Genomic DNA, 26631 nt, shown 5'->3' with positions numbered 1-26631 from the left:
TTTTAGAAAATATCGAACATCTTTTTTTTTCAGATAGGTCTTGGTAAAGTGAAAGTTAGGCTATATGTGGCTTTAAAATGGTTTGATTTATGTTTTGTATATAGGCTACCTACATATAGCTAGCTTTTGTTTATTTTATTTTATATTTTTTGTTTATTTTATATTGGTTTATTTATTTAATGCGATTTTATATATATCCGATATTTGTAATTCTTTAAATTATATTTTCAATATAGCTTAGGCTATTTTATCAAGATATGACACTATATTGTTTAAAGTCTACGAAAGTGGGCACGTAATTTGTTAAGTTTTATATCTTTCTGTTGTATTTATATTGTGTATTATCTCCAAAATAAATAAGCGCTCTTGTCCGGTCTCACACACACATACAGGCATCTAAACGCGCACAAACAAACATTTTAAACTTGACAAAAACTCTCGAAAACCTTTACTGTCTGCTGTGTCTTTAATATGGTGTAAAGATTATTATGCGTTATTGAAACATAAACGAGGACGCAGCAAAGAACGTCACTATAAATTAAAACTACTTTATTATTTTATGCAGCAGCCTTACATTTAAAAGGGAAACATAAGGGTGATCAAACGCAAAAAGACCCCAGACTATAAGGCTAGATCATGTGCGATCAAAAAACTTCCCACCTCTCCTTTCACTCCGCCCAGAAGCCCCAGCTGGCCCTCCTTGGCCCAAGGTATTCGGCGGGCCGAAAAAGGCAGGCCGCTGGCCTCAAGAAAGCCCCGCTTTGGCCCGATTAAGCCCCGGAAGTGACAGTGGAAACGCCACTGGCCTTGACTCGCCCTGGCTCGCTCGCTTTAGCCGCGATAGTGGAAACGCGGCTATTGTGTGTGTGGATGTTTTCCAGAGATGGGTTGCAGCTGGAAGGGCATCCGCTGCGTAAAAATGTGCTGGATAAGTTGGCGGTTCATTCCGCTGTGGCGACCCTGGACTAATAAAGGGACTAAGCCGACAAGAAAATGAATGAATGAATATCTGCAAAAACAATTATCTGTAAACCTAATCAGTATTAATCCAGGCATAACCTGTTCAGATTTGAAGGACTGCATAAAAACTCCAATAACCCTCTTCTTGTGCCAAGTATAACCTTCTTTTTCAATAAATTAAAGCTCAGAATTTGGGTTTTTTTTCTTTAGTTTTGCATGAAACCAAAACATAACCGGGCTGTGTTTGTTTCCCTGCTCTGTTGGGTTTTTAAATGGATGTAAATGGATGTTTTGGTTAAAATTTAAATTTGTTTAACTATAAACTGTTGCCATGTTTGTCCTCATACCTTCCTGCATTCCTGACCTCACATCCTGTTTTCTGGTTTATGGAATGGAGTCTGTGTGGAAATGCTTTGTTTATGCATGATTCATTTCGGTTTCTTCCTGCTGGTCTTTTATTTTGGTATAGACCTGTGAACTCACATATTTACAATGCCGCTTATTAACATCTGTCTATCTGGAGAGGGCTTACTTGAACAAAGAAGGATGACTTTTTGTTGTCATTGTTGAGAAGTTATTTTTTGTGCTTTTAGGTTTTGTCAGAGAACAACAGCCACGCCAGACCCAGCCGACTACATGCGGATCACAAGCTCACCACTGGATTAGGTAAGATATACACTCACGAATGACAGAGCACACTCACAATCTTAATATTACAAAGCAAACACCGATATTTTATAATACATTGATATGTGTATGTTTTTGGATGTTCATTACGGAGGAACTCTGACATACCGTGCTGGTTTTCAGTGTCCAAATAATGTTTGCCGTTCCATTTCTAATCTCTGTTGTGTGTGATGTTGGTGTGGCTGCTCTCTCTTGATTCTTTAAACTTAACAGCCGATTAATTTAGGTCTGAATTGGAACTGAACCTGTAATTCTGTTAGCGAGCGCTTTACTCTGAAACACACTGTGTTCTAAGATTTTTGCCACACAGCTGACTAATACAGTGCTGACTCTCATAAATGCTTGTAATGTCCTTTGTGTGTTTAAAGGGACATGGTTGGGAAAATATACCTTTAAATAATGTGTTTTGGTAACTGTTTATTATTATTATTATTAGTAGTAGTATTTTTAAAACCTTTATTTTACCAGTAACACTGAGATTAAACATCTCTTTTACAAGAGCATCCTGGCCAAGATTAGGCAGTGTACAGTGCATTTGGAATATATTAATAGGGCTTCACTTTGTCAACATTTTTTATGTTACAGCCTTATTCCAAAATGAATTGAATTAATTTATTTCCTCAAAATTCTACACATAATACCCCATAATGACAATGTGAAAAAAGATTATTTGAAATAGTTGCAAATTTATTAAAAATAAAAAGCTGAATAATCACATGCACACTGGCATTCACAGCTTTTGCTGTGAAGCTCTAAATTGAGCTCAGGTACATTCTGTTTCCACTGATCATTCTTGAGATGTTTCAGCAGCTTCATTGGAGTTCACCTGTGGTAAATTCAGTTGATTGCACATGATTTGAAAAGGCATACACCTGTCTATATAAGGTCCCAGGGTTGACGGTGCATGGCAAAGCACAAACCAAGCTTGAAGACAAATGAATTGTCTGTAGGCCTCAGAAACAGGATTGTCTCGAGACACAAGGCTGGGGAAGGTTACAGAACAATTTCTGCTGCTCTGAAAGTTCCAATAAGCACAGTGGCCTCCATTATCTGTAAGTGGAAGATGTTTGGAACCACCAGAACTCTTCCTAGAGCTGGCCGGCCATCTAAGCTGAGTGATCGGGGGAGAAGGGCCTTAGTCAGGGAGGTGATCAATAACCCGATGTTCTCTCTGTCTGAGCTCCAGCGTTTTTCTGTGGAGAGAGAAGAACCTTACAGAAGGACAACCATCTGTGCAGCAATCCACCAATCAGGCCTGTATGATAGAGTGGCCAGATGGAAGCCACTCCCTGCCTGGAATTTGCCAACGGGCTTCTGAAGGACTCTCAGACCATAAGAAACAAAATTCTCTCGCCTGATGAGACTAAAATTGAACTCTTTAGAGTGAATGCTGTTCGTTACCTTTGGAGAAAACCATGCACCGCTCATCCCCAGGCTAAAACCATCCCTACAGTGAAGCATAGTGGTGGCAGCATCATGCTGTGGGGATGTTTTTTAGCAGCAAGAACTGGACGACTAGTCAGGATAGAGGAAAAAATTAATGCAGCAATGTACAGAGACATCCTGAATGAAGACCTGCTTCAGAGTGCTCTTGACCTCAGACTGGGGCGGCGGTTCATCTTCCAGCAGGACAATGATCCAAAGCACACCGCCAAAATATCAATGGAGTGGCTTCACAACAACTCTGTGAATGTCCTTGAGTGGCCCAGCCAGAGCCCAGACCTAAATCCTATTAAAGATCTCTGGAGAGATCTGAAAATGGCTGTACACTGCTGCTTCTCTTCCAATTTGATAGAGCTTGAGAGGTACTGCAGAGAGGAAAAATTCCCAAAGACAGGTGTGCCAAGCTTGTGGCATAATATTCAAAAAGACTTGAGGCTGTAATTGCTTTTTAATAAAATGGCAACAATTTAAAAACTCTTTTTGTCACATGGTCATTATGGGGTATTGTGTGTATAATGTTGAGGAAATAAATGAATTTAATCCATTCTGGAATAAGTCTGTAACATAAAAAAAATGTGGAAAAAGTAAAGCGCTATCAATACTTTCCGGATGCACTGTACATGTCACATAGGTCTAACAGACAACAAACAAAAAAACAGTTAACAATAATCACACATTGACAAACAAACTATTCAAAACATCTCCAAGCATGTGTTTCAATTTCTAATTCATTTATACTCTTTTAAATGGCAACTTTGTGGTTTATAGAAGGACAGGTGACCTGAAATTCTTTCGGATGTCATGTGATGTACAAAGATTTACATTAAACAGTGTTTTGATTAGGGTTGTGTGATATATATCCAAATTATTGAGTTATGGCAATATACACATTGCAATGGTTTGCAGTAAATAAGTGATTTAATGCAAAAATAACTTAATTGAAGGCTACACGGTGGCTCAGAGGTTAGCATTGTTTCCTCACAGCAAGAAGGTTGCTGGTTTGAGTCCCAGCTGGGCCAGTTGGCATTTCTGTGTGTAGTTTGCATGTTCTCTGTGTTGGCGTGGGTTTCCAGTTTCCCCCACAGTCCAAAGACATGCACTATAGGTGAATTGAATAAACTAAATTGGCTGTAGTGTATAAGTGTGTGCATGTGAAAGTTTATGGGTGTTTCCCAATACTGGGTTGCAGCTGGAAGGGCATCCGCTGTGTAAAACATATGCTGGATAAGCTGGCAGTTCATTCTGCTGTGGCGACCCCTGATAAATAATGGGACTAAGCCGACAAGAAAATGAATGAATGAAGCTGGCGGTTCATTCTGCTGTGGCGACCCCTGATAAATAATGGGACTAAGCTGAAGGAAAAATGATTGCATGAATAATTTAATGCATGCTGAATATTAAAAAGACCAAGCAGTCAAGCCATGTAACTAATGTTAACAAGCATGGAGTTGGATGTTAATAATACATTAGTAAATGTTCAATTATGATTAATAAATGCTGTTCAAGTGTTGTTCATGATTAGTTCATTTTAGTAAATGCATTAACTAATCAACCTTATTGTAAAGTGTTACCAGGAAAATTTCAGGTGGCGTTTAGTTTTTTGCATCTGAACTCTTCATATATAGATTATTGTTAATTTGAAACCAGATTATTAAAAAAAAATAATAAAAATTATTCTGATTTCAACTGTATGTCAGTTATAACAATTTTTCAAGGTTGTCCTATCACCCATAGACTATCTCATTGTTTTAGCATTGCATTTGTTTTCAATATTGCACAGCCCTAATTTAAGTATTATTAATTCTTTACTTGTATGATGAGGTGAATGATTTGAATCACTTTAATTAAGAAAAAAGTACTACTGGGTAATTTAAAAGATGTGAGGACAAAATGATGACCAGATACAGAACTTTAAGATGCTCAGCCAATTCATTTGAACTGGAATGTGTCAGCGATTGGATTTTTATAAATTCAAATTTCTGCATTCACCAATGGGAAGCTGCTTGGTTTTAAGGTAGCTTTTGTATGAGCCGTGCTCTATACACTAATAATCTATAGACAACTCCTGATTAATCATTTTTAAGTCTACTATTCAACCAGATGACACTAATAGGGCTGCACGATATTGGAAAAACGTACATTTTATTTGTTATATTGTGATGTTTTATATAGCTTCTGTTTGGAAAGAATTCATAGTTTTAGATTAGTTTGATGATTTTGTAGGAGAGTGTATCTGCATAGGATATACAGCAATAAACAAATTACAAACATGGATAAATGCAGTTAGAGAGAATATACAACTGAAGGAGTCTAACAGGATTCAGAAATAAAATAATCAAATGTACAATAAAACTGTCTAGTCTTCATTGTATGAATAATTAAATACAGTTAATCTTTGTTAAAGCTAAAAACGTAATAATTCATTCATTTCATTCATTTTCTTATCGGCTTAGTCTCTTTATTAATCTGGGGTTGCCACAGCGGAATGAGTCGCCAACTTATCCAGCACGTTGTTACGCAGCGGATTTTTACGAACAGCACTACCTACTGCACCACTGCTTTGCCCCGTAATAATTCCCTATGCCAAAATGCTTTAAACTTTATTTTTAAAATGCTTAGACTGTCACAGGTCTTAAAAAGCACACAATAGATCCATTATATTCATCTATACCGTTTGCATGTTGTGTGATGTGACTATTGCAGATTCACACATTGCAATATCGATGCTAAAATAATATATTGTGCAGCCCTACACCAAAGTATATCTATTCCTATGAAATTTCTCAGATTCTGTCTTAGGAAGATTTGGTAACACTTTAGTCTGTCACAATTCATACTATTAACTGCTAGCATCGTACCTATAGTACATATTATTACAATATTCTCTATTTTATAGTAGTTATATAGTATTGTTTTCATTCTACCTCCCTAATCCCACCCAAAACCTAAACCCTCACTTTACTAGCTAATTAGCATTTTTAGTTAATGTTTTGTTAACAGCATGAATTGGGACTTAAAATAAAGTGTAATCAAAGATTTTTGTAGATTGGAGTATGGTACATATGATATAATCACAGTCAGCTACAGTGCTTAAAACTACTATGGTAGATGGATCAGCATTTCATTTAGTCAGTAATTGCTTGTTATTTCTTGTCTTCTGCTCAAATCGTCTTTCTTCGAAATTTCATTCTTTGGTTCCACCTACAAAAGACATTACTGTCATTATGGGATGCTTTCAGTGAGGCTGCACTACTCATTCTGTGGCAAGAATCTTGTCGAAATGCATGCTGCATGCATTGCGAGGTGTATCTCTTGGAACACCCGATTGCTGTATGTATCTTCTCTAACTCCCATCAGGGTCTCATTGTGCTGGCTTGTTTAGCACCATGGTGCTGGGCGGCTCCTCCAGTGCACCTAACCTACAAGATTACGCTCACGCACACCGTAAAAAGCTGACCTCCTCTGGCTTCTTAGATGGTATGTGCAAACACGCACACACACCTTCTAATGGTGAATCCCCGTCCCTACCTCTAGGGAATCTTGGAGTCTTATGTTTTCTGTGTGAAGCTACCGGAGCTCGGATTGTTCTCAAACTGGTTGCATTGGAAGAAGTCATCCATTTGTTGTTGTTGTTGTTGTTGTTTCGTTGTTGTGGTACTCATGAACAGCACTGATAGATTTATTTATGGTGTGAAATCGAAATTACTCTTAATACCAGAATCTTTTTTAGATCTCATATGCCTGTGCAGGAAATATGTAATGTACAGTAAGTAAAAAAGTTAAGGGACACCCTTTGATATTCCAATTTTTCATATCAGGACATATGAAATCGTATCTTTGGCAGGTCAAATCCATTTTTTGACTCTGATCTGTATTTGCCTTGAGATGAAATGGCTATAGATTTTGTGGGAATGATTATAGTTTGAGGAGTAATCACGATTTCAAGTTTATCACAGTTATCAGATTATTATATATTCATTAATTCCTTAACACTATGGGGCTCTATCATACACCAGGCGCAATAAGACGCAAGATATGTTTCCGCAACGTATTGCTAATTTCAGACCAACGCAACATTAATTTTCCCGTCTTCCGCCACGTTATTTAAATAGCAAATCTATTTGCTGTACTTTGTGGACTCGTGGGTGTTTCGGTCTAGAAAAGAGGTGTGTTAAGGCGCATTGTTGGCGCGTTGGTTGTGCACCTTGCTTAAACATTGCTGAAAACACGCAGGATGTAGAGCAATACACAAATATCTTTCCAAATGAAAAAGGATTAAAATATCACAAAAATTATTACTTTTTACATAAATATAAAAACCACTGCCTCCATGCCTTCTTCATCTCCAGGGGCTTTTAAAAAAAAGTTTATTCACAACTATTTGCTTTTCTTTAATGTTATTATTAGTAGTAGTATTTATTATATGCATATTTATATATATATATATAAAAAAAAAAAAAACAAGTTTAGATTTGTCCACCTGTCAGGTTTTGGACCATATGGAGCATATCATGTGTATTTGGATATAACTCATCTGTTTGACCACACTTTGTTATTATTATTCATTTATTCGTTTGCTGGAAATAAGAACTGACTTTAGAAATAGTTTGATACAAATCTTTGCGCTTAACAAACCAAATTATGTCAGCGTTTCCTTATCCACAAAAGAGAGAAAGTGAAAGTAAAAGGCGATTGGAGGAGGCTCATTCTTTATCCTTGTGCTGCAGATGCTCCGTTTAACTGTTTTTTTTCACTAGTAAAGCGTTCAGTTTATCCACTTACTAAGTTCGCCATGTAAATGGCTAATAGCCATGGCGCGATGCAACTGACTCCCAAAGGTAATGGGAGATGAGACTCTAATTGGTTTATTCTCAAAACACACCCATAACTCATTAATAGAATAAGCTCAACCCTGTTAGACCATGCGCCTCGGCGCTGAGCGTATTTTTTCATCCTTAAAATAGCAAAAGTGGATTCGGATGCGCCCTTAATGCTTTTGCACCCTGCGCTTTGGGCTTTGTGCCTAGACCGTTAAAATAGAGCCCTATTAGTTTATAAAATCACACAAAATTCCTTTATTTAAAATAAACTTTGTTTTAAAGTGTTATGTATTGCTGCTCAAGTAACCAAATAATACAGCACTTAATAATAAAAACCAACAAATGTCAATTTCTCTCTTTGAAATTAAAGAAATCAAAATAAAAAAATGCCTTTGTCTATTTGGGATTAAATATGACCTACATAAAGAAGCAAATTTAGTCAAAGACTGCTGGACTTTAAAAAATGAACTGTATTTTCATTTTGTGCATTTCTTTCTTCAACTTTTAGTTTTTTTTAATATACATTTTTGTATTGAATTTCTTATTTAGCAATCATGGGTTGTTTCGTCTGGTTGTTGCTATCACATGCATACTTGTATGTGATGACCAGTTTGTGAAACATTTTAATATTATGATGTACTGTACTGCGTATACACTCAGAAATATGGAAAATTATGAAATTCAATAGGGTGTCCTTACTTTTTCACCACTGTAAGTGAAATTTGAGACATATTAGGATACTTTTAATCTCTGTAAAGGAGACCTATACAATTTCTGCCATAATTTGCTCAATATAATGTCGATTCGAGCCCATAAGACTTTAGTTCATCTTTTAGCACAGAAGTAGATATTCCACTGAAACAACATTGTTCATCCAAAGGTCATCCAAATTGAAAAGTAATCAGTCTGGCTTCATTGGTTTAATCCCAATTAATAAAAAATAAGAATGCTCCAATTATACAAAACAGTGAGTATGACCAAATCACTTCCATATATATACATACATACACACACAATCTGATTTCTTTTTTCTTTTCTTTTTTAAATATTTCCCAAATGTTGTTTAACAGAGCAAGGAAATTTTCAAAGTAAGTCTAATGATATTTTTTCTTCTGGAGAAAGTCTAATTTGTTTTATTTTGGCTAGAATAAAAGCAGTTTTTAATTTTTTTAAAAACTATTTTAAGGACAAAATTATTTTGTTCAATAGTCTACAAAACAAACCATTGTTATACAATAACTTGCCTAATTACCCTAACCTACCTAGTTAACCTAATTAACCTAGTTAAGCCTTTAAATGTCACTTTAAGCTGCACAGAAGTGTCTAGAAAAATATCTAAAGAAATATTATTTAATGTCATCATGGCAAAGATAAAATAATGCACATGTTTACACCATATTAAAGCCCAGATGAACTATAAAAAGTTTGTGTACAGCATGTCAGATATCTTTGGGCAAGTGAAGATATTTAGACAATGTTTGGCAAAAAGCATTTGCATCGCTTCATAAAATTGGGATTAAATCACAGCAGTTACATGGATTGATGTTGCATTGTAGTTCTGAACATTTTGCAGTCTTAAATGTTTGAGTTTTTAAATGTCTCAGATTTCTTTCAAATATTTTTTTGCGATCCAAAGATGAATGAAAGTCTGTTTGGAACTTCAGCCTCATGTATTCATAAAAAGAAGCTCACCTGTACTGCAGCTTTCCCTACATTTTTTATTACGGTGTTTACATTTAACGTTTACAATTTAATTTGAGTCATTCTTTACACTGATAATAAGAACAACTAACAAGCATTTGTTTAGTTTTTTGTTCTTAATATTAAGACATGTAAATATGCTACGTAGCTAAATATAACATCATGTTAATGTTAAACCATTAACTTACCAAGATTAAATCAATTTAAAGTGAAAATGTAAGAAAAATTCTAGTCAAGTGTATTGCATTCTGAGTCTGAAATTTTAGCTTACAATAAATACGACCTTACATCGCATCATTCACACTTTTTACATCCTTAGAAAGCATTGTGGGAGGTGTTTTCACAATCCAGAGAACTGTACAAGTGCAAGCCAAAATCTAGTATATATACTAACTAACAGTTATTACTCTACTTAACCCCCTTTGCATTTTTTTTCTTTTTTTTTTCTATCTCCCAAATGATGTTTAACAGAGCAAGGAAATTTTCACAGTATGTCTGATAATATTTTTTTTTCTGGAGAAAGTCTTAGTTGTTTTATTTTGGCTAGAACAAAAGCAGTTTTAATTTTTTTAAACACCATTTTGAGGACAAAATTATTAGCCCCCTTAGGCTATTTTTTTATTGTCAACAGAACAAACCATCGTTATACAATAACTTGCCTAATTACTCTAACCTGCCTAGTTAACCTAATTAACCTAGCCTTTTAATGTCACTTTAAGCTGTGTAGAAGTGTCTTGAAAAATATCTAGTCAAATATTATTTACTGTCATCATGGCAAAGATAAAATAAAACAGTCTGCTCTCTGTTAAACAGAAATTGGGGGAAAAAATAAACAGGGGAGCTAATAGTTCAAGGGGGGGCTAATAATTTTGCCTCCAACTGTATGTCTTTCAGCACAGAACACTTTATGACAAACAAATGTGAAATATAAAGACAGATTTTGGCAGATGGTTGAGAACCACTGCTGTAGCTCATGCTGGTTTCAATGCTTGGCACGTCGCACACCTTTCACATTTTCCTGTTTGTTTCCCACAATACATTTATCAATATGAAATATGTACAATGAAAAACGCACAAGTAAAGTTCGTACTCTGTGTGCAAAGATGTTTAATGACACCTAGAGGATTTGAAGTTGTTAATTTAGGCATTTTCCACACATAAACATTGCATATGTTACTGTAGATGTGGTCAACAAAAGCACAGCCGTACTTGCTTGATGTGAACAAACCCCAGTTGATTCTTGCAGAAGCTCAAACATGCTTGCACAGAAGAACAAACCTCATTAAATGACTATTGTCTGTTCAAATAAAGCCACATGGTTCATCGTAATAGGCTTAAATACTTGACTTTTCAGCACAATGGTAACCCTCCAAATTTGAATTGACCAGAATAATAATCCCAACATAACGTAACATTAAACACTAACAGATCTAATCTTATTTAAAAATATAAAACAACATTAGTCTAAAGCAAAGCATGCTGTGAATGGAATCTTAATTTCTGCTTAATATGAACAGTTATTACTATAATACTTGTGTTGATGCTAATTTGCTCCATTTAATAAATATAACCGTTTTACTGAGTCACTTTAGTTTGCAGCGTATGAGGCAGTTTTATGTCATCGTAATTAGTCTCTTATTTATGCTCCAAAATAACGAGACTAAAGACCTAAAGCAGGGCTATTCAGTTAGCTTGTCATGGGGGCCAGTTCATGAAAAGCATCCCAAATGAGGGACTGGAGAGATCTGACTTGCAATACAAATGATGACACAATCATTCTTACTGTTCAGTGAACGCAAACTGCCGTAGTTGATTAAAGACGCAAACTCCTCACTGTACGACAGCTGCGCGCCTTCAGCAGACGTGTCTCCGCATCCCTAAGGACTGTTTGGCGAAATATTTGACTGCATATCAAACGACTGAAACTATATAACTAGAGAAATCTCCACTGTGCTGCTGAGTGAGAGAGCGCTTCTCACTGAACAGCGCAGCAGCGATGACGTAAGCGTGCCGAAGTCCATTTGTGGTGTGAGTGCGGGCCGTCGTCGAGGGAGACAGGAAGGGGGGACAAGCGTGCTTTGGCCCGGTTCAAGGTAACTGTACCTAGGCCCCGTTTACACTAGTGCGTTTTAGTTTTAAAACGGCGTTTTAGAATAAAAACGATCCGCGTCCACACTCGCGTTTTACCCAGCGTTTCTGAACAGCTCTCCGTCCACACCAAAACGCTGAAAACGCACATCACGTGACCACACTCACACTCTCGGGCAAGCGCTGCAGCCCATATACCCAGATGAGAGCTGTGCTAGTCGGACTTCTCATCAAGCATCTCCCGCTGGATCTAATATCACTATATTTATTAAACGGGATATTTCATTTATCTTGTTGTCTTTATCTAACGACATATTCCCTGACTTTGGGCATTGGAATCTATTACTTGTTCTCAGGTAACGTGTTTTGGCTGAGAGCAAAGATAAGTTATTGATTAATGTAAGCACGTACATTCTGTATATTGACTGATCGCTTGCCTTTATTTCCTATAATATATAAACTTATTGTATGTTATACTTTTAAAATGGCCATTATCGATTATTAAAACTGATATTCAGCAAAGAGAGGGTGTGTTCCGTATTTTCACTGAAATTGAAAGGAGGCAGTTGTTATCGGCTCCGTTTTGTTATAAATATCCACACAGTGAAGATGACGCTCATATATGCAGCACGACACCTCAACATTTCTGCTGTCTAAGTTGCTAATATTAAAATGAAAATAGGCAGTTCCTTAAATCATGTATACATTTTATTGTTGAGAAAGTGAAACAACGAAGCCAGTGTGATGTGAATGAAGCTATAAAGTGCACTGTTCCCTTTGAAGATTTACCCGTTTCCTCGGTATAGTCTGTTGTCCATATCAAACTGAGAAGAAGAAACTGCAGCCTTGATCAAATTTGCGAAGTCTGAACTTACACGGAGAGGATGCAGAACTGAACTGTGCGTGTTAGGCTACTTAATATTCAGGAAAAGCCCCAATCAGAGAGGCGAACGTCTGCAGCCCCGCCTCCGTTTTCAGATGTCTCCGTTTTCCATCATCCACACTGAGACGGAGCAGCAGCTCCGTTTTCGGCACTCGAGAACTCCGGCGTAGTGTGGACGGATGGCGTAACCGTAGCAAAACTTATGCGTTTTCAAACTAAAACGCATTAGTGTAAACGGGGCCCTAGTGTGAGTACGGCCTTAATGTCACTTGACTCGCTCTCTGCGCAGCTTTCAACTCCAGCTCATGCTGAATTGAACAGGCGCACGTCACTTCATAACTATAGCTGCCGTTTTTTGACTGAACAAAATTTATTTTTGATGTCTTGGTCACACTATTTGGAGCACTGGAACAAATTGCAGCCAATTGAATAGCCCTGTCCTAAAGCAAGATAAGATCAATTCAAAATAGTTTCTATTTATTTTTTTTTCATCAGATTTACACTATTGAGTATTCTGGCTTTAGTGTATATCCAGCTCCCACATCTGCACCATATCATCCAAATCCTTTTTTCTGAGTATACAAGATAAAGCATATTTATTATTATTAGTTACTTATTGTAGACTTACTATAGTGAATTGGAGTAAGCCAAGAATATAATTTTGATCATAGATGTGTGTATGGATATTTTGTTAACTTTCAGTGATCATATACTATTGTCTATAGGTATATTTTGCTATAACGGTCTAATATAATTTAATAGATATCTACTTGCCACATAAATAAATGATTGGGCACTAGATATTTTAGTGTTTCAGTGAATTTTCACAAGCAGAAGAAAATCATCTTGAGAAATATGTCAGTGATCTATTGTCTGTTAATGGTTCCTTAATGTGTCCAGCCAAAAACTTAATAAGTCAATAATTGTAGCGTCTGTGACTGCATGATGTGAATGTGTTTGAGTGATTTGAGTAAATCTCACTTGATAGATGTAATTTTGTGTTATTTTTAATTTAGGATAGATTTTTTATTTTTATTTAGATTTTTGGTACCTGAATAATGATTCTTTAGAAATGTAAGATTGAGAGCATCAGTCGTAGATGTGTCCATGGAGCAGCAGTGCTGTTGTAAGTCTGTATAGATAGAGCATAGCAAAGGTGTTGTCAGTGTAACATTAGAATATGTGACCCAATAACCCTTACAGAAATGCATAAAGGGGACAGAATCACCAGTTTTGGTTTTCTATAGAGATCGCATTATATTTTTATATGTCTATGTTTAGATTAATTAGCTTATTCATTTGATTATAGAAAGAAGAGTATAGTTAAAATTGTATGTTAAAATCACTATGATGTGCTAAAACTCATGTAAGTTTTCTTTTTCTCTTTTGAAAAGTGACGTGCAGATAAAAATATTGTCAAACTTTTCCTTGTTCACTTGGATCCATGAAAATGAATCCTAAAATGAGTTGTATAGTAAATTCAAAACATGTAGACATTTGCAATGTGAACTGTGCAACATAACGTACCTGGAGCTCCTCCTACAGTAACTACTAGGTGAAAGTTATTAGATTACATCGATTCTGAAATGTTCAAAAATGATTGCTTTTCTCTATTTAATAGATTCTGATCATAGTTTTTAACAGCAGGTGGCGCTCCAGGCAAGTTTTTAACCGTATACTGAAATACGAGGAAAAGCTCTTTAGCATCCAGCTGAGTTATGCAAGTTGTTTATTATGACAAGAAATGAACTATGAACACTCTTGTATCTCGCTTCAACCTTTCCTAACTTTATAATAGATTATTTTAGATTCAAGTGGTGTGAGTAAAGAATTGGGAGGTGAGCACAGTATGACCGTTTAAATACAGCATCGTCTGCTGTTAAAAAATAAGCTCACAATTAAATCGAAATGGAATAATGATGCATTTTAAAAGTCTCTGAATCAACGTGAAATTGATTTCTTGAGTGATTAATACACACACACACACACACACACATATATATATATATATATATATATATATATATATATATATATATATATATATATATATATAATTCTCTCAAGCAATAACAAGTAATGACACAAATACAAGTAATTTGACTTTTAGACTGTCCATTCTTATTTTGTTAGGGAAGGATTTCTTACAAAAAAGCAATGAATCATTTTGACTTCCTTGACAAACACTTGGGGTAATGATACAAAAAGGTACTTTAGCTTAAAATAAAAATCTAAAAACCTGGTTAAGTCCTAAGCATGACAATCTTTAGCACAGTTTTGAATCACAGTCAAGTAAAGCATCTACAGTATCTTCTACTGATAAAAACTAGCCTATAGCACCATCTGCTGTTAAAAACTAGCCTAGAGTGTCATCTGCTGTTAAAAGCTAGGCTAAAGTACCGTCTGCATCTTAAAACTAGGCTAGAGCAGCATCTGCTGCAAAATAGCCTAAAGCGCACTGTCTGCTGCTAAAAACTAGCCTAGAGTATTATCTGCTGTTAAAAACTAGCCTAAAGCGCACTGTCTGCTGCTAAAATCAAGCCTAGAGTACCATCTGCTATTAAAAACTTTCCTATAGTGTTGTTTGCTGTTGAAAACTAGCCTAGAGCGCCATCTGCTGTTAGAAACTAGCCTAAAAGTGCACTGACTGCTGCTAAAAACTCGCCTAAAGCGCCATTTGCTGTTAAAAAACTAGCCTACAGTGTTGTTTGCTGTTAAAAACTAGCCTGGAGCACCATCTGCTGTTAAAAAGTAGCCTAGAATGTTGTTTGCTGTTAAAACTGGCCTGGAGCACTATCTGCTGTTAAAAACTAGGCTGGAGCACTTTCTACTTTTTAAAAACAAGCCTGGAGAACCATCTGCTAATAAAAAATTTGCCTAAAGCTGGTCGTCTGCTGCTAAAAACTGGCCTAGAGCAAGTTCTGCTGATAAAATTTAGCCTAGAGTGTCATCAGCTGTTAAAAAGTAGCCTAAAGCGCCGTCTGCTGCTAAAAAACTTGGCTAGAGCATCGTCTGGTGTTAAAAAACTAGCCTAGAATGGTGTTTGCTGTTAAAAAACTAGCCTAGAGCTCCTTCTGGTTTTATAAAATAACCTAGAGCGCCGTTTGCTGTTAAAAACTAGCCTAGAGTGCCGCCTGGTGTTTTAAACTAACCTAGAGCGCCGTTTGCTGTTAAAAACTAGGCTAGAGCACCGTCTGCTGTTAAAAACTAGCCTAGAGCGCCGCCCGGTGTTTTAAACTAACCTAGAGTGCCGTTTGCTGTTAAAAACTAGGCTAGAGCACCGTCTGCTATTAAAAACTAGCCTAGAGCGCCGCCTGGTGTTTTAAACTAACCTAGAGTGCCGTTTGCTGTTAAAAACTAGGCTAGAGCACCATCTGCTATTAAAAACTAGCCTAGAGCGCCGCCTGGTGTTTTAAACTAACCTAGAACACCGTCTGCTGTTAAAAACTAGCCTAAAATGCTGTCTGGTGCTGAAAACTAGAGCATCATCTGCTAATAAAAAGTAGCCTAAAACTCAGCATTTGGTGTTATAAACTAACCCAGAGCACCGTTTGCTGTTAAAAACTAGCCTAGAGTTCCGTCTGCTGCTAAAAACAAGCCTAGAGCAGCTCTATGTTATTGAAAACTAAAAGCTCTATTGAAAACTAAAGCTTTATTGAGTCAGTTTTTCTCCCCCATTAAGCATTGTAGGGTTATTATGGGGTGTTGTCTTAAAAAGGAGGAAAAGGTTTCATTTTGATTTGTTTTATTTAATTCTTGTTTTGTTTGTAAGCACTATCCCTACGGCTGTCTAAAGCACTAAACACACAAGCACTCCCTGGCTTTCCCTCTGCGTCTTTTTCCTGCATGACTCTTGCCTTCTTGAGCCTTCTTTAACCCTCTTTCTGTTAGCTGTTATACATTTCAGGTACCTGTTTTTCTCTTTCTCAGAGGCCACGCGTGGTTCTGCTGTTAAAAGATTTTCTATCTCATTTGCGCGACACCCAACCAATGGTATGTTTGCTTTTGTTCATTCCTAGTACAAGTTTTCCCCCACCCATTCATTTAATTTATTTATTATCATTTATTCTACCTAAATATAGAGTTCCTCTATCAATGCCAGGGTAGGGCACAGAGAATGTGACTAAGAGTAGAGGACAAAGAATAGTTGTACTCATTTATATATATATATTTTTTATCTGCAAGTTGCACGGTGATTACATGCAGTGCGTCTGAAATCGCATACTTCCCTACTATATAGTATGTGAATGAGTAGTATCCCGAAACTGGTGCAGGTAGGTCATGTGATAATGACAAGTGGATGCTGTAGTATGTATGAATTCCGTTCACACTATATAGTGCATACTTTTCTAACGGTCAGGATGTATTTTCAAAATAAAGCGTAGTACGTACTTGTAGTATGCGATTTCGGACGCAGCTATGGATTTCTCGTTACAAACATTTCAAAATTTGCTGCACATTTTGTTCCATCATCTACATTAATGGGTAAAACTGAAGGTTGGTTTATACTTCTGCATCGAGCGATCGTCCTGACCAACGGCGCATGCCTTGCGCATAGTCGTGCATTTATACTTCAACATGCTGTTTGTGTTAGTCTGCAATAACACTATTGTAATGCTAGCTGGCAGTAGGTTTTTATGTTCCTCTGTGTTCTGTTTTTTCTGAACGCTAAATTAATGTAAAGTAGTTAAACTCGCTAATTAAGAGGCGGGAACTTGCAGACGTGCAACAACTTTAATCATAAGGTAAACACAAAACAGAAGTTTCCATCTAGAGCTCCTTCACGGGACTCGACACTTGTAAACACTCGATCCAACAGGTTCACGTAGCTACCAAACCGACCAATCAAAGAGTTTGCACCACACTTCGTGTAGTTACATTTGAGAGGTGTGCGCCATTGTCGCGGCTGCCATTTAAAGAGCTAAATCGAGGCTGCGGTAAGAGGAAACACGGAAGTATTGCCTAAGTCACACAGGTATGTTGTGTACCTGGCTGTATATCTTATCAGCAAAGAGAAAGCGACAAAAATGAAAACAAAAAGGGATATCAAACCTTATTTTCAACTAAGTTAAGGGAAATGGCACTAGTTAGCTTACATTTTCTTTCCCAAACACAAGGTTTTGATGCCATTTATCAAACTCAAGTTAATCACATAGTGGCGCCCCCAGAATTTTTTTTAGGTTTGGTCAGAAGAGGCCGCATCAGATCATGGGGTGGAACACACACAAAATTTTTTATAAATTTAGTATTTTGTTTTTGGTAAATTAAATAATGTGGTTTTAATTAATTTAATTATTTAATTAATTTAATTGCATTTAATTTCTAAAAAGTCAATAAATATTGAAAATATAAAAACTAAATAAGTCTATATTTAGTTAAAAAAACTTTTCATATATATATTCATATACTCATTTTCTTGTCGGCTTAATCACTTTAGACAGCCACAGCTGAATGCATCGCCAACTTATCCAACAAGTTTTTACGCAGCGGATGTCCTTCCAGCCGCAACCCAATTCTAGGAAACACACACACATTCACAATTTAGCCTACCCAATTCACCTGTACCGCATGTCTTTGGACTGTGGGGGAAACCAGAGCACCCGGAGGAAACCCACGGGAAGGCAGGGATAACATGCAAACTCCACACAGAAACGGCAACTTAGCCGAGGTTCGAACCACCGACATACTTGCTGTGAGGCAACAGCACTACCTACTGCGCCACTGCCTCGCCCTGGGAAATATATATATATATATATATATAAGGTTAAGATTAATTAATTATTTAAATCGACAAATGAACAAAAGGCAATACTATATACACACACACTCACTACAGACTCTAATAATATGATTTATCTATATTCCTTTTTGAGCCACATTTTTTTAAATACAGCTTCTTCTATTGTATATATATTCACCTTATTCTCAGCTGTCGAGCGGGCGCTGCCATTTGAATCTTTTTGTCTCGCGACTTCCGGTCACATTCACTTCCATTCATTTTTTGACGTTAACAACTGCTCGTTATGCTGCTTGATGTTGCAATTTAATATTTTCTTATTATAATATGCTACTTGGTCTGTAGTCATGCAAACATTTGTTTGTAGAGCAAGTAGTTAGGCCATTTTCTGACGTTTATTATTCCTAGTCATTTCTCCCATAGGCGACTGAATCGGAAGTTCTAAGACAATCGCGAAAACAGGCGCACTTCCGCATTTTAGAATAAGGTCAATAGAGGAGGGGCAGTTAATCAGCTCCGTCAGTGGCACCAATCAATTCACAATAATTTAGTGGCTGCTGTTTATTTATTTATTGAAATATTGTGAATGTACGCAAGCACATTTAAATAATTTAATATCAACCATATTAATGTGGCCACAGGGGTGCGCTTGGGGACGCCCCTGCAATCAGTCATTTCTGTTGAGCATTGGTGAATACTATGGCAAATCAGTGATGTTTTAGAACACACTCAACAGCGCTTAAATGTTAGCGAGAAATGGACATTTTTAAAACTTCAGTACTGGGATAACACTATTACAGACAACACAAGGTTGTGCTACAAAGGACTACATTGATTTATCGCTCACCAGGTTACATAGGCTGAAGCAGGGAAGCATCCCCTCTGTGTTTACCTAGTGCCATGAACTGAAGGCTAGGAGGACACTCTTTAGAAGAGTGATTTTATTTGTTGCCTAATATGCTTTTAATTGTTTAAATTAAACTGAACTGAATGATATTAAAGTGATGTTTACACTACATCTGCATTTTAAAATTGCGGCAACAGCTTGAGGTTTGTAGTCCACAGCATGTTGAAGCAATGTCTACATCGCTGATGTATGATGCATGGTTCAGGATTGGTAGAGCTACGTATCGATGAATGTGCTCTTCAGTGTTTGAACTCTCAGTAATGGTTAAATCACACTGAACTGAGCTAAACTGAACTGAACTGAACTTAAACACTAAAAACTGAACCACACTGTTCCAGTTACTATGACCATTTATGTGAAGCTGCTTTGACACAATCTACATTGTAAAAGCGCTATACAAATAAAGCTGAATTGAATTGAATTGATCCTATATTTCCGGGCTTCTTCCTACCGCAGCCTCGCTTTCGTGTTTTAAAATGGCGGCTACATGAAATAAGCATATGCGACCACGCGAACGCTGCACCGGAACATCGGCTTGTGCTTGATGCAGAAGTACAAATCAGCCTTAAGTTTGGAATATTTTGCTGTTCCTATTGTTTTTTTGCTACTACTTAGTTATTACAAAACTGATGCAATATGTTGGGAGTTTTCAGGTGAATACAATTTTGTTGCTTTTTGTCCTATTTGAAGGATGTTTAATATTCATCAGCTTTTATAATCTAACGGAGTCATATATAAAATATCAAACCTTGGATATTAAGGGGATAGATTACCCGAACATTAAAATTTCCTGTTGATTTACTTGCCCAGAGGTCATCCACGATGTAGTTCAGTTTTTTTTCTTCAGTAGAAGATTTAAATGACCTGTGGACAAGTAAACAATTGTGTAAACTATTCCCTTAAGCACATGTATTTAGGATAATAAATGCCTTTGGATTAAATGTGGTGTTTCGTTAATAAATAATATTTAAAGTGTTGTTGTTTTTTTAGAAAAATTGCCCATTTTTAGCATATCGTTTTTATTGTTTGTGTTTTCTTTTAATCTGCTTTTCTAAATGGGTCAGTGTTATCCGGTTTGTTCAGTGGTAAGTGCTAATCATTCTATCCTGTCTAATTAGTGTTTGTTGTTTTATTTTGGCTCTGCTTCCCAAGCTTTTGTAGCTAGTTCAGATCTAGTCCTCTATTTTCAACCCTGTAGTTTCCACTTGGATCAGTCCTGTAATGATGAAACCCATGCATTAGTCGAATATAGCATCACCTATATGCATCTTATGGTTTGCTTTAATCATTGCATTTACAAAAGGAAAAAGTCATTGTAGTTTTGGTTTATTATTTACATTTCTTATTAACCGTTGTTCTGACATTTAGTTCTATTTTAGGTTTATCTTTAAACTTAATCTAAAAATTGCCTGATTTTTTTTTTTCTCTGTTATTCTGTGATTGACTCCTTCCCTCATTCTCTCGTCTTACAGTGCTTCCTCTGTTAAGTGCATATTATTTTTTACGTAGTGTGTAAAATAACCGTTTGTGTATGTGAAAGATCTGCACCATTTTAAAAGTGTATGATAATTGGGTTATTGCCCCCCAAAAAAGAAAGTACTGATTCTGAACTGCATGTCGCCAGTAGTTTCAGTCTTACTTTCAGCATGAATCTCTTTAGGTTTGGAACAGATTTGCGTAATTCCATCATCTGACGCTCTGTACACTGTCATAAGCAGGTCAGGGTCCTTGTATGAATGCATTGACTATAAAAAAACAAGCTTAAAAGTTTAAATATAAGTCTTTTTTTTAAAATGTGTGTGCTGCAATATTAAAACATATAGCTTGAATTTCATTTAATTTCATTTTCGCTTGCTTTTCCTGGGACTGGGTCACGTGGGCAGCAGTCTCTGTGTTTACACCAGACACAGCAAGCATGGATAAATTACGCTATTTGCGCGTAAATAGACGCGTGCGCATTTTAGGTTTCGCATGATGGGCAGGGCTTATGTTAGCTATTCTATAAATTTTATTGAGAGAATGGCTGTGTTTATGTTCTTTAGGAAGGCTGATAAACTGCTTCGATTTGTTTGGAGCCGTGTCTGAGTCCACTAGATCCTTTCAGAGGTGCACACAGCTCTATGAGTTCATCATCTTCTCCAGAAACTGTACCTGGATGATGGAGGCTTTTAGTGGTGCTTCTGACTGAGCCGAGCCCAGTTTGATAAACTATTGTCAGTGTTTGCAGCAGGATTTTCCCCCGGGACACCAACAACAGGCGCTACGTCATAATCACGCCCCCACAAAAGCAAGCTCCTAATTGGTTTAAGTGGCAGAAATGTCCACTGAAGTTCAGATTTTTGAACTCGCGCCGCTTCATTCGCGCAAATGGTGCCGCAAGATGTCTGTTTGCGTCTTTGCATTGACTTAACATGTACTGTAAATCACATGCGCTTGACGCTTCTTCCGCATCTGGTGTTAACGCAGCATTAGGAGAGAACTCCAGACTTCCCTCTCCCCAGATACTTCCAGCTTCTCTAGGGGGATTCCCAGGCCAATTGAGAGACATAATCCAGCGTGTCCTAGGCCTTCCCCGAGGCTTTTTCCTGGTGGGACATGCCTGGAACACCTCCCTAGGTAGGCGTCCATGTGCTGACGATTGGGTTGTTGTGGTCCTAACCTTCGACCACCACTTGTTCCACAATGCACCGGCCCCCTACGGCTCCCCCTGCGGGTGGTGGGCCTGCAGGAGGATGGTCCCACATCACTCCTTTGCACTTAGCCTGGCCGGGTTCAGTCCACCAGGCACTCTCATACAAGCCCCAACCCCAGGCCTGGCCCCAGGGTGGGCCCCTAGCTGCGCCATACTGGGCAACGTCATGATCCTTGATATTGTTTTGCTCATAAGCAGGGCCAGACGGAATCTGCTGACGTTTTTTGCCATTTCTGCAGAGAATTTTGGTAAAAATCTGCAGATTTCTGCTTAATTATTTTGGGAGTATCATAACTGAAACTTTAATATGTGAAATAAAAAATTATATCTTTTAAACTTTTATTTAATGTTTAAAATGCAAATCCAATTAGATTCATTTTATTTGGTAAACAAAGCATGTCTCTCATATAATAAATCTATTTACAGAAAATACTACTGTACAAACTGCATTGTACATAAATCATTTCATCAATTTCATATTAGTCACTAGAATTAACTTAAAAACTGAATAAATATAGATTTACACACATTTACTCGAGTAAATAAACAGAATTAATGATGGGCTAAAAATCTACGGAAATCTGTGGAAAATCTACGCAATTTTTACGTGCGCAGATTCCGTGTGGGTCTACTCATAAAGGGTTTCTGAACCACATTTTGTCTGACCTGTTGCCTAAGACCTTTTTGCCTTGGGAGACTCTACGAGGGGCATTCGCCCCTGACAACATAGCTCTTAGGATCACTCAGGCACTCAAACCCCTCCACCATGATAAGGTGGTGGTTCGTGGAGAAGGAAGTTGTGCAGAAAATCTGCAAAATTGCATACTGTGCCTTAAAAGTTTCACAGTTTAAACTCTAGATAAGTAGCTTTCTGAGAGAACAGACAAAGTCTGTGAGGATTAAATGAAGTTCTCTAATATGTCAACTGGTACATTAATGGCTCGTTTCCACTGACTGGTATGGTACGGCTTGGGTTGGTACGGGTCACCTTTATCAGGCTTGCGTTTCCACCACAAAGGGTACCCTTTTGGTGGGCATGGTGTATGACAAAGTTTAAGTCAAGGTCATGCTCGCTCGAATAAATGTCTACAGTAAAGCTGTACGGGTCGTTCACATATCATAATGAGCTGCACTTCTCACTAAACAGATGCTTTATACACATAAATACTTGTTTATAAATGTTTATTACTAACTTTTCTATGAACATGATTTGATTATAACTGCAGATCAATGACATTGCGAAATAGGCTACTGTAACGTCTGTAATTATATAAAATAAATACATTAATGCAACATATATGAACACATACAGCCCCTCACAGTCTCCGATTTATTATTAGTTACAGAACAATTACACACAGCAAACATTTAGTACTTATTTTAGTTAAAAAACACACGCAGTATAGCCCACAGTCAGCGCAAACCTCTCCTATGCGTCTGTAATCTTCCCCAGCACATGTAAGCTCTGTTAGAGAGTCATTTTGGCATTCCCAGTTCGTAATAATCCAAAAGACGAAGGTAAACATGGCAGTTTGTTCATGATTCAGGTTACTAAAAAGATTTTGCTCCTGTTTTGACGGCTTCTCTTTTTTTCCCGCGTTTCACTCCCGCTTCACTCTCGCACTTATGTCAAAAAGCATAAAAAAAAAATGAACAAGCTAATATAAACAGGTAGGGAAGAAATATGTATATGTTAGTGTATTAGGCTTAGTCTTAGACACACAGCTAAACCTGCCACCACTGTACAGCAATAATTTTTATTTCAATTCAGGGTATTGCGGCTTGTACATGCTAAAAAGAGAACAGTGAAGGAGTTGGACGAAGTTCAGAAACTGTGCTTAATATAATAGACAGTAACTCACTTTGGAGTGACACTCTTTAACTTGGCAGATCTTTTTCATGTTCAAACATTACACACTAAAGGGTTTGAAAGTGTAAAATGCTAGATCCCTTTTTTTTTTTTTTTTACATTCCAATCGTTTAAGTCCCATTTGAAGATACAGTAAAATGCAATAAAACTTATGTCCGACCATTGCATATGACTGTGCTAAACTTTTACATTAACTGGTGACCACAAACAGTCCACGGTCAGGCTAGTTAACTGCTTTTACCTGACTTTTGTATGTTAATAAACATAACATATATATTTATTTAATGACTGTATTTATATTGTACAACTGTTTGCTGTTGTATAAAAGCAGTAAACTATGAAAGAATGTGTCTTACAGTGGTTTAATCACTGTAGTTGATGGATGAACTCTCATTGCTTATTGCTTTTATAAATGGACACATGAAGGTTTTAACCAGGCATCCTGTGCCAAACTGCATGATGTGAACAAATCCAATCATAATCATGTTGTTCCACTGGTTTCATCTGAGTAAATAGAGCTATTATATGTTCAAGGTAGGTCGATTATCATTTTCGCTCCATGAAACCATCTTGGCCAAGTGACGTTTTTGGTAGATTGAAGGTATTGTGAGCTGTTCTTTGTGTGACTCATCTGCCTCCATCTTGCCCACCTCAAACTCACGTTTGACGGTGTCGTTGCTTGTCATTTTCAAAGGAAATGGAACGTCATATTTCTGCCATGTGTCCGAGACCTCAAGTCATAGGTCATGATGTATGACAATTCTAGCTTAAGATGTTTGTTCGCCATTTTCCAGATTCTAATCTTGTACATTTCGTTGAAGGTTTTGAGTTGTACTCCATGGTTCCTTCAATCTGCCCCTTGGAGACCCTTCATAATTCCCTGTCTCTCAAACAAGTGGACGACTTTCTCTCCGCCATAGCCATATCCCACGATTCAATACTGGACATATCTACATCATCTCCAGGTACTGTCAAAACAACATGCTCTGATGTTTATAGTTTACGGTACATTTGATTTATTCTGCTTTTACATGCTTTATCCCTCAGCTGTGCCCACAAAGAAGGCTCCATTGAACACGTACACCCCAGCAAAAGTTCTGCCCTGTCCATTCACCCAGTCACTCGGCAAGAGGACATGCTCACCGGAGAAAAGTGCAAAAGGCATGTTTCAATTACCTTAACCTTTATATGCAGCTCTTTTACTTTTGCAGATTACAGAAACTGCTTTACGTGTCCGTTTAGAACCCTGTAATTTACCACTGGAATGTAAAGATCAAGGGATAGTTCACCCAAAGAGAAAACTTACTCATCATCAAACCTTCATGAAGTTCTTTCCAAAGAAGATCTTTTAAAGGGCCATGAAACCCCCTCGTTTCAGCAGGGTGTTTTCACACCTCTACTTTGGAAAAAGTCAGAAAAAAGTGGGCGTGTCCAGCTTTGTTTAGGGGGGAGTGTCAGAGGAAGAAAAGAGGCATGGTGTGGGAGTGTCTATTTGGGCGCGCTGACTTTCAGAGTCAAAACACACACACACACACACATAAACAGGGGAAAAAGTGACTGTGTTTACATGGACATCTGTAGTCGAATTATTTGCCAAATTATTAAATGGTGGACTTTAACTGCAGTTTGGCTCTTTCATTCAGGGAATTCATTCATGTCCCTCGCGACAAACGAGATATTTGATTCGAGGATCTGCTCTAAGCGTGTATTTTTCATGCAATGTTTGATACCGCACGGCGAATGAGAGAAAAAAAACCTCAGCATATCCTGGAAACTCAGATGCACACGGCAGGTAGCGTCAGAAAGCCGCGTGTGTTATTCCGGTCACAAAATATGGTGAAAACCCTACACGAGGTTAAAGTTTGGTTGTAGTGCTAACATGTTTACACTCGGTGCAATAGTTAACTTAGTTCGATACGAACAAACTGAATAAACAAAGAGCGCTGGTCGCTCACTTACCAAATCTGTAGAGACAGGACAATCACCAGCAACTAGAGCCGAATCTTTATTAAGAGGAGACTAAAGCGAATCCGGATCTCAGCGTTTGCAGATGAGAACAGCTCTCAGGTAAACAATGTGCCTCCTTATTAGACACGTAAGTTATTGTTGTCGAGCATCGCGTACACTGTTAATCCACGCGTGACTCCAGATGAGCTCTCACAGAGAAAAAATTAAAACAAAACTTAACTGCAGCAAACTATAAAAGCAACTCTTCACGCTTGTTTTGCCAACACAACGTGGCGTCTCTGTCGTCTAAACACTGTGACAGTAATGAATATTAATGAAGTTGCACAATAGAGCCCGCTGATTGGTTTGAACCAAGCCTTACTCATGCATTAATGCATCACACTGTAAGACGTAATAAGACACACTCTGGCACAGACGTCCAGTCTGCACGCTGGAATACAACGCTATTATGTCATGACCGTGACGCAGCTTCAAAAATTCGTTTCAAACCGGAAGTATGAATTTGCTTGAAATAACGCAAAAACAACCAGTTTACACTTTTTAGTGAAATATAGGTGTCCTAATAGTGTTTTTAGCAGTGTGGGACACATATACGACTGTCAACAGCTCAAAAAATGTGTTTTGGTGTTTCGTGACCCTTTAAAGAATGTTGGAAACTAGCAAATATTGATATCCATAGCTGAAACAAAATATACTATGGAGGTCAGTGGCTACTAGTTTGCAACATTTTCCATGTTCGACAGACATAACAAACTTTAAACAAGTGGATGATGAGTAAATAACGACAGAAATGTCCCTTTCAGACAGGGCTGTCAAACTGTAAAGATCCGTTTTCACATTACTTGGAAAGTTTAGGAATATTAATGAGCTCACAT

General features: G+C 37.4%; 1 protein-coding gene across 20 annotated transcripts in view; it reads left to right on the top strand.

Annotated features, from left to right (window-relative positions):
* The window catches only part of ppip5k2 (diphosphoinositol pentakisphosphate kinase 2), a 93156-nt gene that overhangs the window by 63020 nt on the left and 3505 nt on the right, over window positions 1–26631 (top strand). For 3 of the 20 annotated variants that reach the window (XM_009305116.5, XM_009305113.5, XM_021479245.3), the window contains 6 exons: window positions 1554–1626; window positions 6448–6567; window positions 16513–16575; window positions 20291–20311; window positions 24610–24753; window positions 24836–24949. In XM_009305116.5, coding sequence (XP_009303391.1) covers window positions 1554–1626; window positions 6448–6567; window positions 16513–16575; window positions 20291–20311; window positions 24610–24753; window positions 24836–24949 — 535 coding nt within the window. The remainder of the gene's footprint in view (window positions 1–1553; window positions 1627–6447; window positions 6568–16512; window positions 16576–20290; window positions 20312–24609; window positions 24754–24835; window positions 24950–26631) is intronic. The other 17 variants (XM_068223893.2, XM_009305115.5, XM_021479246.3 and 14 more) reach the window with 6 other exon arrangements.

Source organism: Danio rerio, chromosome 10, assembly GCF_049306965.1.
Source record: "Danio rerio strain Tuebingen ecotype United States chromosome 10, GRCz12tu, whole genome shotgun sequence".
NCBI lineage: Eukaryota > Metazoa > Chordata > Actinopteri > Cypriniformes > Danionidae > Danio > Danio rerio.
This window is presented reverse-complemented; position numbering and strand designations above follow the sequence as displayed.